This window comes from Apodemus sylvaticus, chromosome 7, assembly GCF_947179515.1.
Source record: "Apodemus sylvaticus chromosome 7, mApoSyl1.1, whole genome shotgun sequence".
NCBI lineage: Eukaryota > Metazoa > Chordata > Mammalia > Rodentia > Muridae > Apodemus > Apodemus sylvaticus.
Window position 1 is genome coordinate 53,936,715 of NC_067478.1, and position 15,735 is coordinate 53,952,449.

The 15,735-nt window shown below is 43.0% G+C and overlaps 1 protein-coding gene across 1 annotated transcript in view; it reads right to left on the reverse strand.

Moving 5' to 3' along the window:
- Positions 1–6,848: 6,848 nt before the first annotated feature.
- The window catches only part of Myo5a (myosin VA), a 159,709-nt gene continuing 150,822 nt past the window's right edge, over positions 6,849–15,735 (reverse strand). The window contains exons 39-41 of the mRNA XM_052187803.1: positions 15,349–15,523; positions 12,897–12,977; positions 6,849–12,621 (exon numbers count right to left, since the gene is read on the reverse strand). Of these exons, the coding sequence (XP_052043763.1) occupies positions 12,469–12,621; positions 12,897–12,977; positions 15,349–15,523 (409 nt within the window). The 3' untranslated portion in view covers positions 6,849–12,468. The remainder of the gene's footprint in view (positions 12,622–12,896; positions 12,978–15,348; positions 15,524–15,735) is intronic.

Consider the following 15,735-nt stretch of genomic DNA (forward strand, 5'->3'; position numbering starts at 1 on the left):
TCTGTTTGACCTTTGAGTGTTATGAAATGTATGCCTTTCTCTCTCTCTAAAGTTAGAATCTTTTTCCTATCTATCTATCTATCTATCTATCAATCATTTTATTTTGTGTATATGTGTGCTCTATCTGCATATACACCTGTGTTCCAGAAGAGGGCATCAGATGGTTGTGAGCCACCATATGGTTGCTGGGAACTGAACTCTAAAAGAGCAGCAGACAGTGCTTTTAGCCCCTGAGCCCCTTATCTCTCTGTTTTTAAGAGGACTCGGTGAAAGACTGCAGCGCCTTCTTCTTCCAGCATACAGTGAAACTCGAAGGCCCTAGAGCTGGACTTGTTTGTGGTGAGATTCTTACTCATGCCTTCACTTTCTTGGGAAGTCATTCCGATCCCCCAGGTCTGTGGTCCTCAGACTTGCCTTGCTGGGGAATCATCTTCTGCTTTGCTGGAGCAAAGCTGTAGGTGGGGCTCGACTTCACCCCGATGCTGGATGAGGCCTGAGAGCAGCCTGTGCTCACCGCAGGCGCTGCGCTGCTGTGTGGCCCAGGAACCGACACTCCTTGAGTCCCAGTTTTTCAGACTTCTCCTTTGCCTCCGTCTAGTCCTGGCTTGGCTGAGGAAGACACACCCTCTCCCCTCCTTCATTCCTGATTGTGGTAATTTACAACTTTTTCTCATATTGTGTAGTCAACTTGATTGAAAATTTGTCAGTTGTGTTTATATACCCGTTTGTTTTCTCTGAACACTTTTATCTCTTCCTTACCATTCCCTCCATTCTGTTCGCCTTGGGTGTGCTCTCCCTCCAGCAGGCTCCTAAATGTGAACACATTAAGTTGTAGATTTGAAGCACGCATTCATTTCTAATCAACTATTTAAAACCATCAATTTTGGGCCAGTGAGGTGGCTCAGTGGGTAGAGGAACCCACCACGGAGCCTAACGACTGGGGTTTCATCCCTGAAACCCATGCGGAAGGAGAGACCCAACTGCAGCAAGTTGTCCTCTGACCTGCACATGTGTTAACACCCCCTCTCTTTATCTCTCTTGTGATGACAAATACAATAAATAGTCTTATTTCTCAATTAATTGTTTTTGTTATTCAGATAGGGATTCACATTCATATGTTCTGTGGAGGTTCTGTCTCAAAAACAAACACAAACTGAATAAAATCAGAAGAATCTTGAGAGCCAAGTGTGATGGTTTACACCTGTAATCCCAGCACCTGGGAGGTGGTGGCAGGATGATCACAAAGTCTACCATATTTGCTCTATTTACTGGCCTTTCCCCACCCCCACCCCCATTTTTGTTTCCCACTCTTCTTCTGTCACTTGTGACTCCATGGGAGTGCTTTTTCTTTTTTTTTAAAGATTCATTTATTATATGTAAGTACACTGTAGCTGTCTTCAGATGCACCAGAAGATGGCATCAGATCTCTTTACGGATGGTTGTGAGCCACCATGTGGTTGCTGGGATTTGAACTCATGACCTTTGGAAAAACAGTCAGTGCTCTTACCCACTGAGCCATCTCTCCTGCCCCGGGAGTGCTTTTTCTTAAAAACAGGGTACAGGGTCTTTCTATGTAGCCTTGGCTGTTCTGGAACTTACTATGTAGATCAGGCTGGCCTTGAACTCAGAGATCCACCTGCCTCTTCCTGTAGTGGGGCTTTGTTTGTTTGTTGTTTTGGTTTTTTTTGAGACAGGATTTCTCTGTGTAGCCCTGGCTGTCCTGGAACTCACTCTGTAGACCAGGCTGGCCTCGAACTCAGAAATCTGCCTGCCTCTGCCTCCCAAGTGCTAGGATTAAAGGTGTGCGCCGTCGCCGCCTCCACTGCCGCCGCTGCCACCACCACCACCACCACCACCCCCCCGGCTAGTGGGGCATTCTAATATGCATGTTAATTTTACGCTATACAACAAACATCTAAAAGAGACAATTTGAAAGGAAGAAAGAATTATTTTGGTTCACAGGTTTGTGCCCACAGTTGGCTGGTTGTGTTGCCCAAGGGGAGACTGAACATCTCAGAGAAGCAGGAGCACTTGGTGGGTGGAGCAGGTAGCTGGCCTCAGCATAGACACTAAGCAGAAAGGATACAATTGTAATCTTTCAGCAACAACCCGTAGAGCCCTGTTGCTCTATTTCGTTAGCTAGGTCCCATCCCTAAGGTTTCTACCACTGCTTTCAAGAGCACAACAGCTGGGCTTCAAGCTTTTAACAGATGTGATGCTGGCCACTCCTCGAGGCAGGCACCTTCAGAGACAGATTCCTGTGACAACACACCAGCAAAATGCCCTTAATTTTGTGATAAAATTTTGTAGTACAAGCTGGTCGAGCTTAGAGGCATTCCCCCAGGTATGCCAAACCTTTGGATACTGCAAGTATTGTCATGTCTCTTTTGGGAAGGTTCATCTTGAAAAACTGTAATCGAGCTAGTTAGAAAAAAGTGTATAATGGGAGGATTTTATGACTTTGTGTTGGGCTGCATTTACAGCTATCCCGGTGGGATGCAGATTGCAGACTGGACACACCTGCTCCATGATCTTAAACTGAGCATGCTCAAGCGAGTAGGCCTTAACTGATCATGCTTAGGATGGGTGGGTTCCCATGTGAGGAGCATACAGGCTCTGCAGTAAGGCCTGGAGCCATTGCTGGAGAGGGCCTTGCTTTGGAAGTGATTGTATTCCTCTTACCTGGGTCAGGCAGCAAATCCGTGCCTGCCCTTTTCACAGAGCCACCCCACTTTGCAGAACCATGAGAGACACATCACACTCTAACCCTGGCATGAACCACATGTTCATATTTCTTCACAAATCTTGGGAATGCTTTTTTTTTCTAGGTCTGAATTTGTTGACAATATATCGCAGCAGTTCTGGGACTGTTCCTTCTTGCTGTTAATCAGCTGGACTTATTTCTCAGTGCCTGTATTATCTCAATGACACTACTTGTCTGTTTTCACCTTCTCCCCATCCAAGCTCTCCTGTGCCCGCTGTCAGCTGTGGCACGTTGTGTCTCCTTCTTGAACACATTCAGCTGCTAAGCTCCAGTGTCTTCAGCATTGCCATATGCATAAATTGCTTTCCACACTGGGAAAATGTCCAGTCCATTTTGGGCTCCTCTGAAAGGATAATTCTTAAGGTCAATGGCTGACATTTATCTGGTAACAGACTCCTCTTAGTTGAATCTTCTCCAGTTCAACCCAGGGCCTACTCTTCAGTCTATCTCCAGCCAACCTACCAGATTTCCTCTAATTCCCGTTGACTTTAACCTCCACAACATTTTGCTTTAAACTTCTCTTAAACATCTGCAGGCAAGGTTAGTTCCTTTAGGAAAAAACTTTTATGATCTGCTTTGTTCCCAGTGAAACCTCAGAGACAAGGCTCTGGAGGTGGGGTGGGGATGACAGGTCCACCTGTCACTGAGAGATGTCCTTTCTCAATGGGTCACTAAAAGGCAAGTCTCATGAGCCAGCTTTTCTCCATGTGAGCCACGACCTCGCAGGCCTAGCTTATGGCAGCTGAGGACCCAGTGTACAGCAGCACAGCACTCACAGGGAGCCAGGAGTCGGGGCAGGGTAGGAGGGAGTCTCTCCCTGTTGGCTGTGTTCATTCTGAGCAACAATGCTGAAAGCTAGGTGAGAAACCAACGTCTGTCTGCGCCCAGAAAGTGTGCACTCCACCTGGGGCCGAGGCAGTGGAACCCCGTGTTCTTGGCCACAAAGGCTAGAGTCAGGCTTCTTGTGTTGTTCAATTGGGAAACTGGTGTGTGTGTGTGTGTGTAGATACTGCTTTAAATAACTGTGGTGGTTTAAATGAGATAGGCAAGGCCTTATTAGAAGGACTATGTTACAGGAGGCAGGAAGTTTAAAGATTTGCATCATTTTAAATGTATTCTTTGCGCTGCCTGCTTGCCGTGAGACGTGAGCGCTCCTCTGCTGCTCTGGCTGTCAAGCTTGCTGTCCCCACTCTGTCATGGTTACTCCTTCTGGAAACAAAAGCCCAAACAAACCCTTTCTTTTATAAGTTGCCTTGATGATGGTGTGATATCATGTTGTAGGGTTTCTATTGATCTGATAAAACAGCATGATCGAAAGCAACTTGCAAAGTTTATTTCACCTTGAAATTAGAAGATTACAGTCCACATGCAGAGAAGTCAAAGAACAGAGAAGGAACAAAGGAACCTGGAGGTAGGCCATTGCAGGAATACTGCCGACTGGCTCACTCAGTTTTCTGCTGTCTAGAATCCGGAACCACCAGCTCAGGGGTAGCATGGCCCACAGTGAGCTAGGTCCTCCCACAACAATTGTCAAAAAAAAAAAAAAAAAGGAGCACTATTGCTTTTCTCAGTTGAGGTTCTCTTCCAAACTGACTCTAGCGTGTGTCAAATTGACATAAAAACTAACCAGCACATACAGCAATAGAAAAGTAACTAATACAGTCAAATACACCACTCATCAAAATGCAGCACGCTTCCTCCCTCTCTCTCCCTCCACCCCGTTTCTTTTCTTTCTTTTTTCCTTTCTTTTTTTCCTTTCCCTTTCTTTTTCTTTCTTTCTTTCTTTCTTTCTTTTCTTTCTTTCTTTCTTTCTTTTCTTTCTTTCTTTCTTCCTTTCTCTCTCTCTCTCTCTCTCTCTCTCCCTCTCTCTCTCTCTCTCTCTTTCTTCTTTCTTTGTTTTTTGAGACAAGGTTGCTCTATGAAACCCTTGTCATGCAACTCACTCTGTAGACCAGACTGGCCTTGAACTCAGAGATTGGCCTGCCTCTGCTTCGTAAGCGCTGGGATTAAAGGTGCATACCACCAGCGCCAGGCTTGTTTTTGCTTTGATATTTTCGCTAGTGTCTATAAGCAGTGTGTTCATAGAGCTCTTGACGCTGTCAGGCTGGAAGTGTCACTCTTAGTCTACTTTGGAAATGTGAGAAATATTTAGGGTTACGAATGGCCTTGCCTGGGTATGTGGCCCGTCTCCTCACTTCTCACCATCTTGTCCCAGTCCCACCTATGCTTGCCCCCCTCTCTTCTGTTTGCCTGAGGTTGTGGGTGAGGAGACATTAGGGTCCGAGAAGACATTAGGGTCATTATAATGTCTATAGCTCAAGTATGAGCACCCAAGTTCAGATCCCCAGGACCCACATACACATTGATCCCTGGAGCTCATTGGAAGTCAAACTAGATGAATGAATTCCTTCTGTCACAAAAAATAGGGTAAGGAGTGTCTGGAGAGGATACTAGATGTTCACCTCTGCCCTCTACCACACAGGCCTCTCTTCTCTCACAAAAGATTTCCATCCTTTTAAGACTGAGTCATCCTAGCTCAGGCCATTCAGTTTAGAATCAGTTTTTTATCCAACTGGGGTGCCTGTGGAAAAGGCCTACATCTTTACATTTTCCTGGGTTAGAGCCTGAATCTTTGATATAGCCCAGCTTTTCTCAATGTGGTGTGTGTGTGTCCCCCAAAGTAGGCTAACACTGGCAATTCTAACATTCCTACAAGTTTCTTGATAATAATCTTAATGATACAACACTTCAGAACTTTATTTACCATAAATAAACCTGGCATTTTGTTTCTTCAGTGGTAACTTTGCTGATGTTTCAAATATATGTTTACCACAATATGTTTCATGAATAATTCATACTTTCTTCATCAGTCTCCTTTGTCTACCCCACCTAACCCTTCCCTGGCACTGAGTGGAATCCAGGGCCTTCTGCACACAGGGACTGTTTTCCCGACTAAATTCATGGTGAAGCCCAAGCTGGCCTGACTGATCATGTAGCCCAGGCTAAACTAGGACTTGCATTTCTCCTGTCCCAGCCAAAGAGTACTTGGACACCTCAGCACTTATTTCAATCCTGCCCCATGCCCACCACCTCAGGACTTGAGTTCTCTTCTGGATTTGTCTTGCCTGTTTCCTTTGACCGCCAATGCCTGGCCCACCCGTAGTGGTTGACACCAAGTTAGTAAGATCATAAGATAGTCTTTATGCCTGTAATCCCAGCACTCTGGAAGGCAGAGGTAGGCGGATTTCTGAGTTCGAGGCTAGCCTGGTCTACAGAATGTGAGTTGCAGGACAGCCAGGGCTATACAGAGAAACCCTGTCTCAAAAAAACCAAATCCAAAAAAAAAAAAAAAAAAAAAAAAAAAGAATTGCAATGATAGCATCAAATGTTATCATGAGAGTGATCTTACTCTGGAGAGATAACCCTGACTGAGTTCTAATCTATTTAGAAACTGTTTCAAATGTTATTTTTTCATGACTCTGTAACATCTTGATGTACACAAGACTATGTATTTCCACGGGTTAGCTGCTGAATAGAATTCCTGCTGCTGTATTTTCAGGGCCTGTTGTGGTGCCCTAGAAAGGAAATTCCTTGATAAATGAGTCTGATGAACTTTTCCTGATGTCAAATGGAACAGCCTACAGCAGGATTTAATACTTGTTTCCATGTGACTACAGATGAGACTATGTACACAACAGATTGTTTTTTCTCCATCAACAGCTGTCATAATCACATCCCCTGACATTTATCCTATTCGGCACATCTGGCTCTTCTCCTACTGCATTAAAAGTTTAACTTTTGACACAGATCTTGTTTAAACTTTTGGAAGGCCCAAATTCCTAGGTTCTATTTTTCTGCCAGAGAATCCCAGGCTATCCAAGCGGCCACAGTTCCTCATCTGTCCGGCTGCTCTGCTTGCATAAGTGTCTGCAGTTTTCACACTGCTGTTTTTCTAGCAGCACAGGTGGAGAATGAACACAATTCACTTTCTAAGACCCGAGACTATACTTACAGCAATTCATCTTCAGAGTGACAATTTGTTTTGTTGTTTTAAAATGTGAAATGGGTTTATAGACAAAGACAATGGTTTTTAATATCCTTATCTTTATTTCAACAATTTTCTACAATAGCTAGGAGAATACAGCACTAACGACAAATACATACTAAGCACATTAGACGGCTATAAATTTAGAGCATAAAATGTCATTCTGATATTGTTTTGGCTTTCCTTTTAGCATTAGGTAATACCCAGTGAAAAACTCATGTTTCCAAGGCTTTTGTTGATATGAGGTGAATTATTAACATTCTAGAAGATTTCCTGTGCAGTATTCTGGAATGGATTCGGTTGAGATCCAGAGAGGCTTGGTAATCCCTCTCACCTCTCAGCATTTCTGCTTCTTCAACTAACCACTTTACAGAGATTAACTGTGTAGATCAAGAAAATTCTTTCTCCAGATCCAAGGAAGAAAAGGATTTGAAAACTGCAACGTCCCATTTACTGTATCTCAAAGGCAGGCCCATTTTACAGTCAGTCAGTGAGTGCTCAACAGTTGAACTAGAACCACAGTATGTTAAAGGCCATAAGCTCACCTGCACAGAACTGCTGGGGCAGTCGGAACTTTCCAAAAACACAAGAAAATTACTATTATTTCAGGAGCCAACCAAAGAACATAATTGGCGATCATAAATCACAATCAACCACAATGTGTATTCACATTTAAAGGAGAAATCACCTTTTGTGAGAAAAACAATGTCTCACATGACTTCGAGAGGCTAAGATTTTATTACACATGGTACCAATAAGTTATTTGAAGCTACTAACTCTGGAAAACGCAAGGGTCTGTATTCACTTCCCAAGCATTGAATTATACACGGAAATTTCAACCTTTAAAAACAAACCTAAAATTTCCCCAACTATTCCAAACAATATCACAATGCCAAGGAAATGTTAGTTGTTTTCAGATATGTTATGAATCTAATTCTACCCATTAAATTAAGCTAGTGAACATTTTTTTAGGAGACCAAATTATATAATAAAAATTATGTAAAATGCATTTGGGAGATGTTTGACATGGCATCTTTTGCTTTTTGACCTATTGAGAAACTGACTATAATTCTAAAGTTAACTTAGGTACTATAACGGATTAGAATGTCATACAGCTACTTTCCTGCTTTTTACTCAGCCTTTTACAGTAGGGCACCTTTACAATTTAAATGGATGTCCATACAAAGATTTTTAGAGTTGTATTTTTGCTTTTATTAGAAAGAGTTAGTGAAAGGTAAGACACCCAGGAATACACTAACTTCGTTCCTGCTTCCACGCATGCTAATTTGCTTACTGTTTCAGGGAGTTGCACTAACCCAGAAATATTCCTAAAGCTAACATTTCATTGGTTGCTTTATAAATTCTAACCTCTGGTTGGAAATGGCAGTATACAGGCAGCAGGAAATGCAGGAAGGGGAGGAAGGGATAAGTGGTTGGAAATCCTTACAAGACCTTGAGAAACATGGAAAGATACCCCTCACTGAGGACAAGTTCTCAGGAACTTAAGGCAGCTCTAAAAGGGAAGGGGCAAGGGTTAAGGCGGCCCTCACAGCACAGCCTGAGAACAAACTACAAAGCACTCACCACAAAATGCCTGAGCCCTCAAGCATGCCTGCCCACAGCACAGCTCCTAGCTCCTCCCCTGCAGCCTGCTGTGGCACTTCCAAACTTATACCAACTCGACTTGCAGATGGCAGACAGCCTTAGGGAGGGAGGCACTTAGTGTCCTGGGTTCCCGTGTGCTGCAGATTAAAACTCCAGAGCTCTCTGCAGGCTGTGTAGTTCAGCCAGGGGCTCTCCCAGGAAAACCTCAGGGTTGTGGAGAGTGGCCTGCCTTGCCTCTTCACATCTGAGGTTTTCACTGCCTCCTGCCCTTGTAGTTCTCTATTCAGCCTCTGACTTGAGTGTCCCACCTGTGGAGGAGCACTGGCTCACCATAAAGGCAAGCCTAGTCACAGCTGGGGCTGTAAGCACTGTGCACCGGCCTCCACGGAGCAAGCCAGTGCTCCGCATCTGTCTTTTCCCACATGCCAATAAAGATGAAGAGCCCCTTAGTAGCCCAGGGCACACTACAGCACCAGGAGACAGGACAGCCTCTGCCCTTACTGCTAAAGGGCAGTGTCACCCCCAGCGAGTCACTGACTATACCACTGTCCCAAATTAGCATCCCCACTGATTGTGGGAGCTGTCTACTGTGGACGCTGTGAGGAAGTGAGGTAACAGAGGAAGAGATGCTGGCGTGAAGCACATGCATTATGGGTACTATTTCTGCACTACTTTCCACAGGACCATGCAGCGCCACATGGACATTTGCTCTTCATCCTAACAGGCTGATGTTACTCAGAGGACCCTTGACCATGCCTTCTGAAGAACTCTCAACTGGTGACTGTGTATGTGTGTGAGAGAGGGACTCTATGTGGAGTTCCAAGGATGGCGGCAGCTCCTCTTTTCCTACAATTGTCAGAAAACTAATTTCTCATAATAATCAAGACACTGAGACCTGAAGTACTTCCATAGCCTTCTGTATACACTATTAAAGACTATGTGTATTACACACACTTGCTCACCCATAAGGAGTCTTTCTTTAGCTACTGAATCAGTAACAAAGCAACTCATCTAAACTGGCTCAGAGCTACACTTCCTATCATGTGGCTTTGGATTATAGTTCCGTACATTTGCTTTCCAAAGCAGTGCCAGGTAACATGGAATGTTCAAAGCTGCAAAGGAGTCACCAAGTTGTCCTTTGTGCGTTTTGTGTTTATCTTTCCCCATTCTGAGTTACTCTAAGGTAGATTCAAGCCTTGGGCTACGAAAAACTGCAGGAAGGGACAGGAAACGACTTCTCTCCTCACTGTGGATGCCAAGGGAGTGAGCTGCATCTGCAACGGGGAGAGTGGGGGCTGCAGGGCAGGGACTACCATGAGGAAGAACCGCTGTGCTGGTGCGTCTTTCAAGAGTTCCTTCTTGGTAGTCGAAGTATGCCATAGTGGAATTACGGAAAAGCCAATTAGTGATAATGCTAAGGAGTACAGAGGCAAGGACAAGGACGAGTGTACACAGAACCCCAAAAGGTGAGTCCCATGCACGTCAGCCAGGGCCAGAGAAAGCCATCAGGCTGGTAAGATTAAGGAAGTGCAGGATGGGACAGGCAGGGGAGGCTGGGTGTGTGTTTGAAGCTAGGAGAGTATGGATAACAGAGAGGAGGTGAGTGGTCCTCACTCAGCCCAAAGGACACAAGTGAGCACAAGTCCGGTGCCTCTCTCCTTAACAAAGCAGTGCACACAATCACCATTGGGTTCTGAGCAGCTTGAAAGAGCTGAAGCTTGGAATCATAGACTCTGAACTATTGTCACCGAGACAGGAGAACTACAAAATGGGAACAGCTATAGAACAGGAGCCCCAGCTCTTGACAACAGAGAAAAATGAGAAAGTGCTAGAAACTGTAGGGCACAAATGTGTAAAGTAGGAAAATGGGGTTTCAGGGACAGTGACTGTGACAAGACTCTGGGCGTGCATGCACCAGCACCCCTCTCAGGGCTACGCTGGGAGCAGGATGTGGACGTCCTGCCCGGCCCGAGTGAGGGAAGACAGCCTCCATGCGGCTCTGTTTGCTCAGCAGTCTTCACTGCTACCCTCTACCCCTCTCTGCTATCTGACACACTCAGTACTAGTTAAGCATTAACTGTTCACTGAAACAATACTGAAAACCCAGGAAAACTGAAGATGGTTGTTAGTGTTTTAGGTTCTGCAAATAAATAAATGTACTGGAACTAAATAAAGATGAGATTGTAGCTCAGTGATAGAGTGCTTATTTAACACACATGAGGCCCTGGGTTCAATTCCCAGCACTACAAAAAACAAAATTCACTAAACAAACAAACAAAAAAGTTTATCATGTAACAAAAATTACTTAAACTAAGTAACTTTAAAATAATACAAATAAGTAGGATGTTCTAAAGTACCTAAATGATGAATGTTAAAAGACTGTGGCTACATAAACTTGTGACTTAGTGTATTAGCCCTAGGGAACTGACAGGCACTAAACACTGATCTTTACAACAGGACAGAGTAACTGTGACCCCTTCTCTAGGAACCAAGCATGAGTAACTGTAAACAGGGAAGAGGCTGGAACAACCAGTTGTCCAACCCTCTTACTTTATAAACAAGGACATTCAGGCTCCAGTAAGATAATAAACAATAACTGCTGTTTAATAACAGTATTTATCATTGACTTGAAACCGTTTAGCTCTCATTAATAATATTGCACATATTTAAATGTCACTGTTATAGACCATCTTACAGTTAAACTATACAAATTGATGATTGTAATTAAGAACCAGAGGAATGAAAGCTAAGAATTTGCTCCTACAAAACCCAAAGGATTTATTATATAAGATTTCCAGAAAAAAATGGAGAATATGCTTAATTAGAATTTCATAATGAAAACGTTCAGAATCTGGATCTTACAGAACCAAATCCTCTATAAAATTTAATAATCTTTTTATATTTCTTACATAAATCTTCTTAATGTATTTATAATATGATGTTTTAAAAGTATCCAGTGGTATCTGAGAACATTTATAGAGGTTGTAACACCTAAGCCCTCTGAATTATAATGATTTATTTATATGCCTATTTTGAATAACTTATAGGATAAACAGTTTCAAGCTCTTAATCATAAATATTCTGATAGTCCTTTCTAGATAGTGACTGAAACTAACACCTAATAAATTAAAAAGAAAACTCATCAAGTTGACTATATGCATGGCAAGAATCAGATCTGGGAACTAAAATATGTAACTTTACACAACACTATACCATGATGTGATATCCACACAGGTGACTTGTCAATGTAGTACATCCTGATCAGCAATGACATCAACAGCCACTCTGTCTAACTCTACTTCCCCAGTGTCTGCTACTCATGCGGATGAACCTGTGGATAATTGCATATAATCCGGTTAGAACTGATGTGGTTGAATTGTAAACAGAGTTGATGAAAGAGAAGCTTATTTTGTAATGCCTAATAAGACTATCACTTAGGCCAGGTGACAGCACACAGCAGCTATTTCAGATGCTCAGTAAGCTACAGTACAAATGGGCATCTACCCTGCTAGCAAACGGTCTTCACATCGCTATGCTGAGTGACACAGATACGGAAGTTACTTGGCCAGTTACTTTAATGTTGCCAGTTTATTTACTTTTTTTTTTGATCCAGTTTGACAATAACATGATTGGCTCCTAAGATGCTATGATATGTATTCAGTGATTTTCTTCAGTTCTTTGTGCCTTGCTCATGAAAGTTCATACATATGGGATTGTATTTTGTATGCCACTTAAATGCAGCACTAAAGATTTAAGCTAAATGCTGTCAGCTGAAGACACTCCCCTTTTATTCTTCCTTTCATTCCTCCCTGCCACCATTCAGCTGTATGTAAACTCAGGGTTCCCAACTGATAAAGAATGAATGTTGCTTTAAAGGTAACAGTACAAGGAGTGTCTTCCCAATCCAAAGGATTCTGGGGGATGGATTTCCAGTTAACACCTTCTTTTAGAGAGGATCAGTACTTCTTTAAAAATGTATTTTCAGTAGTTCCCTGGAAACAACTGTTCATATTCTGAGGAGAAATGCATCCTCTATGTTTGCTTGGATGGCATTTCAGACCCGTGCGATGAAGCCCAGGCCCAGGCTGGCTGGGATCTGGATGGTTTCTAGGGCCAGGGAGGATGGGTTAAAGGGAAAAGTGACAGGAAAGATGTGTTTCGCATCCATGAGCAGCTGAGGAGAGTCTTTCCTGTCTCGTAACCGCATCTGAAAAGATTAAGAAAAAAGGACAAACAGGGTATCAATCCTTCCAATTTGTAAGACATTTTTTCTACCAAAATTTCTATTAAAAATTTAATGAAAATGTTAATTTTTTTATTAAAATATTTATGGACTATAAACTTATAAAAAAGTCAACACACTGCAAAATAAGTAAAATGGAAAAGCAAATGATAAAAACACACTATCCTTCCAAAAACATTGTGAATATTCCATTCAAATGACCACGTGGTAAATCAGTAAGAAAGAAAAAAGCCTCTTACCTGTATGGTGCGGATGAATGAAACAGAGACCCTTTCTTCAAACTCATTAACGGGTGTGTACAGATTCAACACTTTGACGATCTGAAGAGAGAAAGGGCGAGGACTGTTTTACCAACAGCTCCTCATGATCTGTAGAGAGGGCTGGGCCTGTTGTACCTCCCTTTCAGTTTCCCTGGGGTGGGTGGGAAAGAGGGATGGAGGAACCAAAGGGCACACTTGCCTTTGTGTTTGAATTTTTACAAGAAGAATGTAGTTACACAACATTTTAAGAAGAAGGAAAGCCAGGCGGTGGTGGCGTACGCCTGTAATTCCAGCACTTGGGAGGCAGAGGCAGGCAGATTTCTGAGTTCGGAGGCCAGCCTGGTCTACAGAGTGAGTTCCAGGACAGCCAGGGCTACACAGAGAAACCCTGTCTCGAGAAAAAACAAACAAACAAAAAAAACCCAACAACAACAACAACAACAACAAAACAAAACAAAAAAAGAGAAGGAAAATGGGAAAACCATTTAAACAGTATAAATATATATGTATAAAATAAAATATGATTGGGGAAGCGCCCTGCTTCTCCTCCCCATCTCCTGCATGCTCTGGGCCACCACTGAGCGACTTTCTACAAGCTCTGGCTTATGATATTTTTATACAAATGGAATGAATTCTGGTAATGTTGTTCTGCAACTTGCTGTCTTCATATTAAAGCATGCATGGCCATATTAAAATTACAGAATTAAATATTATTAGTTTTAAACAATCTTAAAATCTCGTGTTTAGAAAAGAAAGTCATCATAAATGAATAACCAAAAGGTTAAGAAGTAAATTAAAAATGGTCTTAAAAAATGGTCATGTCTCTTTTCCTCTTATGGTATCAGAGAGCTTGGGCCCGATCTCTATGTACCTCAGGCTGGCCTGGAATTCACTATGTAGCCCCAGTTAGCCTCAAGGCCGTGCCTGTCTGTGTGGCTGAGATGTGACTTTCCTCTGCAGGCCAGGCTGGTCTCAAGCTTCCTGTCCTCTTACATTGGCTTCCACGTGCTGGGAGTACAGCCTCCACCACCACGCCCAGCCTCGATTTCAAGTTGTTGTTTAAAGCTTTGCTAACACACTAGTTGTCACAGGCACATGTGATTATTTACATTTAAATTAATTAAACAGAAAGTTAAGTACAGGACAATGCCAACCTATAGGCAAAGAGTACGCCAAGCAGAGAGAGACATGGACTGAAAGGACTCAGGAATCAGCCACTTAGAGATGGGTTAAAGCTGCACAGGACTGTTCACCAAGACTTGCCAAATGAAGCCAGTCAATAACCAAATTAAAGGTCGACTTAATCCTTCCGGGCATGAGTAACGTTGAAATATTAAGTGCTAGAGCACATTCTCTAGAAGCTGGAGGACAGGAAACATCTGTGATCAGGTTTCCCCGCTATGACGTTACTTGGCAGAAATGGAAAAGACCTCAAGACCATTACCAATACTGAAAACTTCAAAAGCTTGAGAGTAAGTTTACAGCAATGATTTCTGTAAATTTCGGCACTAAGAAGCTATGACTATGATTCCAGTGGTTTTCCTTGAGTGAAGGGAATCACACTGTCTAGAGATGAAGAGCTAAGCACCAGAGAGAAGAAATAACCAGGTGAAGAGAGCAGCAGGCCTGAGGCCTTCCTCTGGCTGCTGCTGACTCCTCTAACACCATTCCTGTCCGGGCCCTTCCATAGTTCAAGGCTGGGAGTGGCACCTCTCAGAAGAGGCTGTCAGTACTTCCTGTAAAGCACTAAAAACAGAACAGGCTACATTTTTTGATGTTAACTTCAAGTATTTCTTTTTTCCCTATTGAGCTGTAAGCTCATGAAGGTGGAAATTTCTTATTGTTAATTAAAGTAATTACTCCACAAGTACGATGCTGCATGAAGGGAATTGATCGCATCTAGGACAGAGTGAGAATTGTTCTGTGTATGCAGGCAGGCCAGAGCTTGCATGTGAAGGTCAAAGGATGACCCTTGGGAGTCGGATCTCTTCTTCCACCTGTGGTCTCAGCGGTCAAGCTCAGGTCACCAGGCTGGCCAGCAAGTGACTTTCTGCTGCAGCCATGCTACTGGCCTCAAACAGAAAAATCTAAAGAACCATTAGCTACTGAATAACATAGAAATAACTTCATGGAGTGGAAACTCCACAGAGTAAATCCCTCATGAGAGCAGGGACTTTGTTTTTATTCCAGGTTGTATTGTGGGGCCCAGAACATTGCAATACACTTACTCTGTGTTGAATAGTCTACATATGACTATGAGCAGTACTGAAATTAATTGATAATAAAATCCCCTCTCTTCCAGATTTACACTAGATATGTATCTTTTCGGCTAAGGAAGGAGGCCAGTGAGGAGAGGAGTCACGGAGGCCTGACTCCTCCGAGCCCCTCTGGGATGGCTACTGTGCCGCTGCCTGTGGGGGGGCTGCAGTACCTGGGCTGTGGTCAGGGCGTTGCACATGGAGCAGATGGCTTCTGCATCATCGTCAGTTTTCTTTTTCACTTGCAAAAGCTGAGCGGCCTGGATGAGAGGTTCCAGAGTCTCCTTGGCCCCACTGTTCATTAGATTCTTGTCACGTAGCCATTCTTCCAGTTGACTGACATTGTACCTATGCCAAAAATAAAAAGAGAAAATGTAAGAGAGAATAAGAAAGAAAATGCAAATTTGCTGAATGCTGTCATAAATGTCTTAATTTTGTGTATGTAGTCTTGTCAGTTAATGTGACAGGTAGTATTTTTATTCAATTTTCTAAAATCTAATCAGCTGTGCTTTAACATTTATCATTATAAAGTCATGAGGCTTATAATCGTAATTATGTAA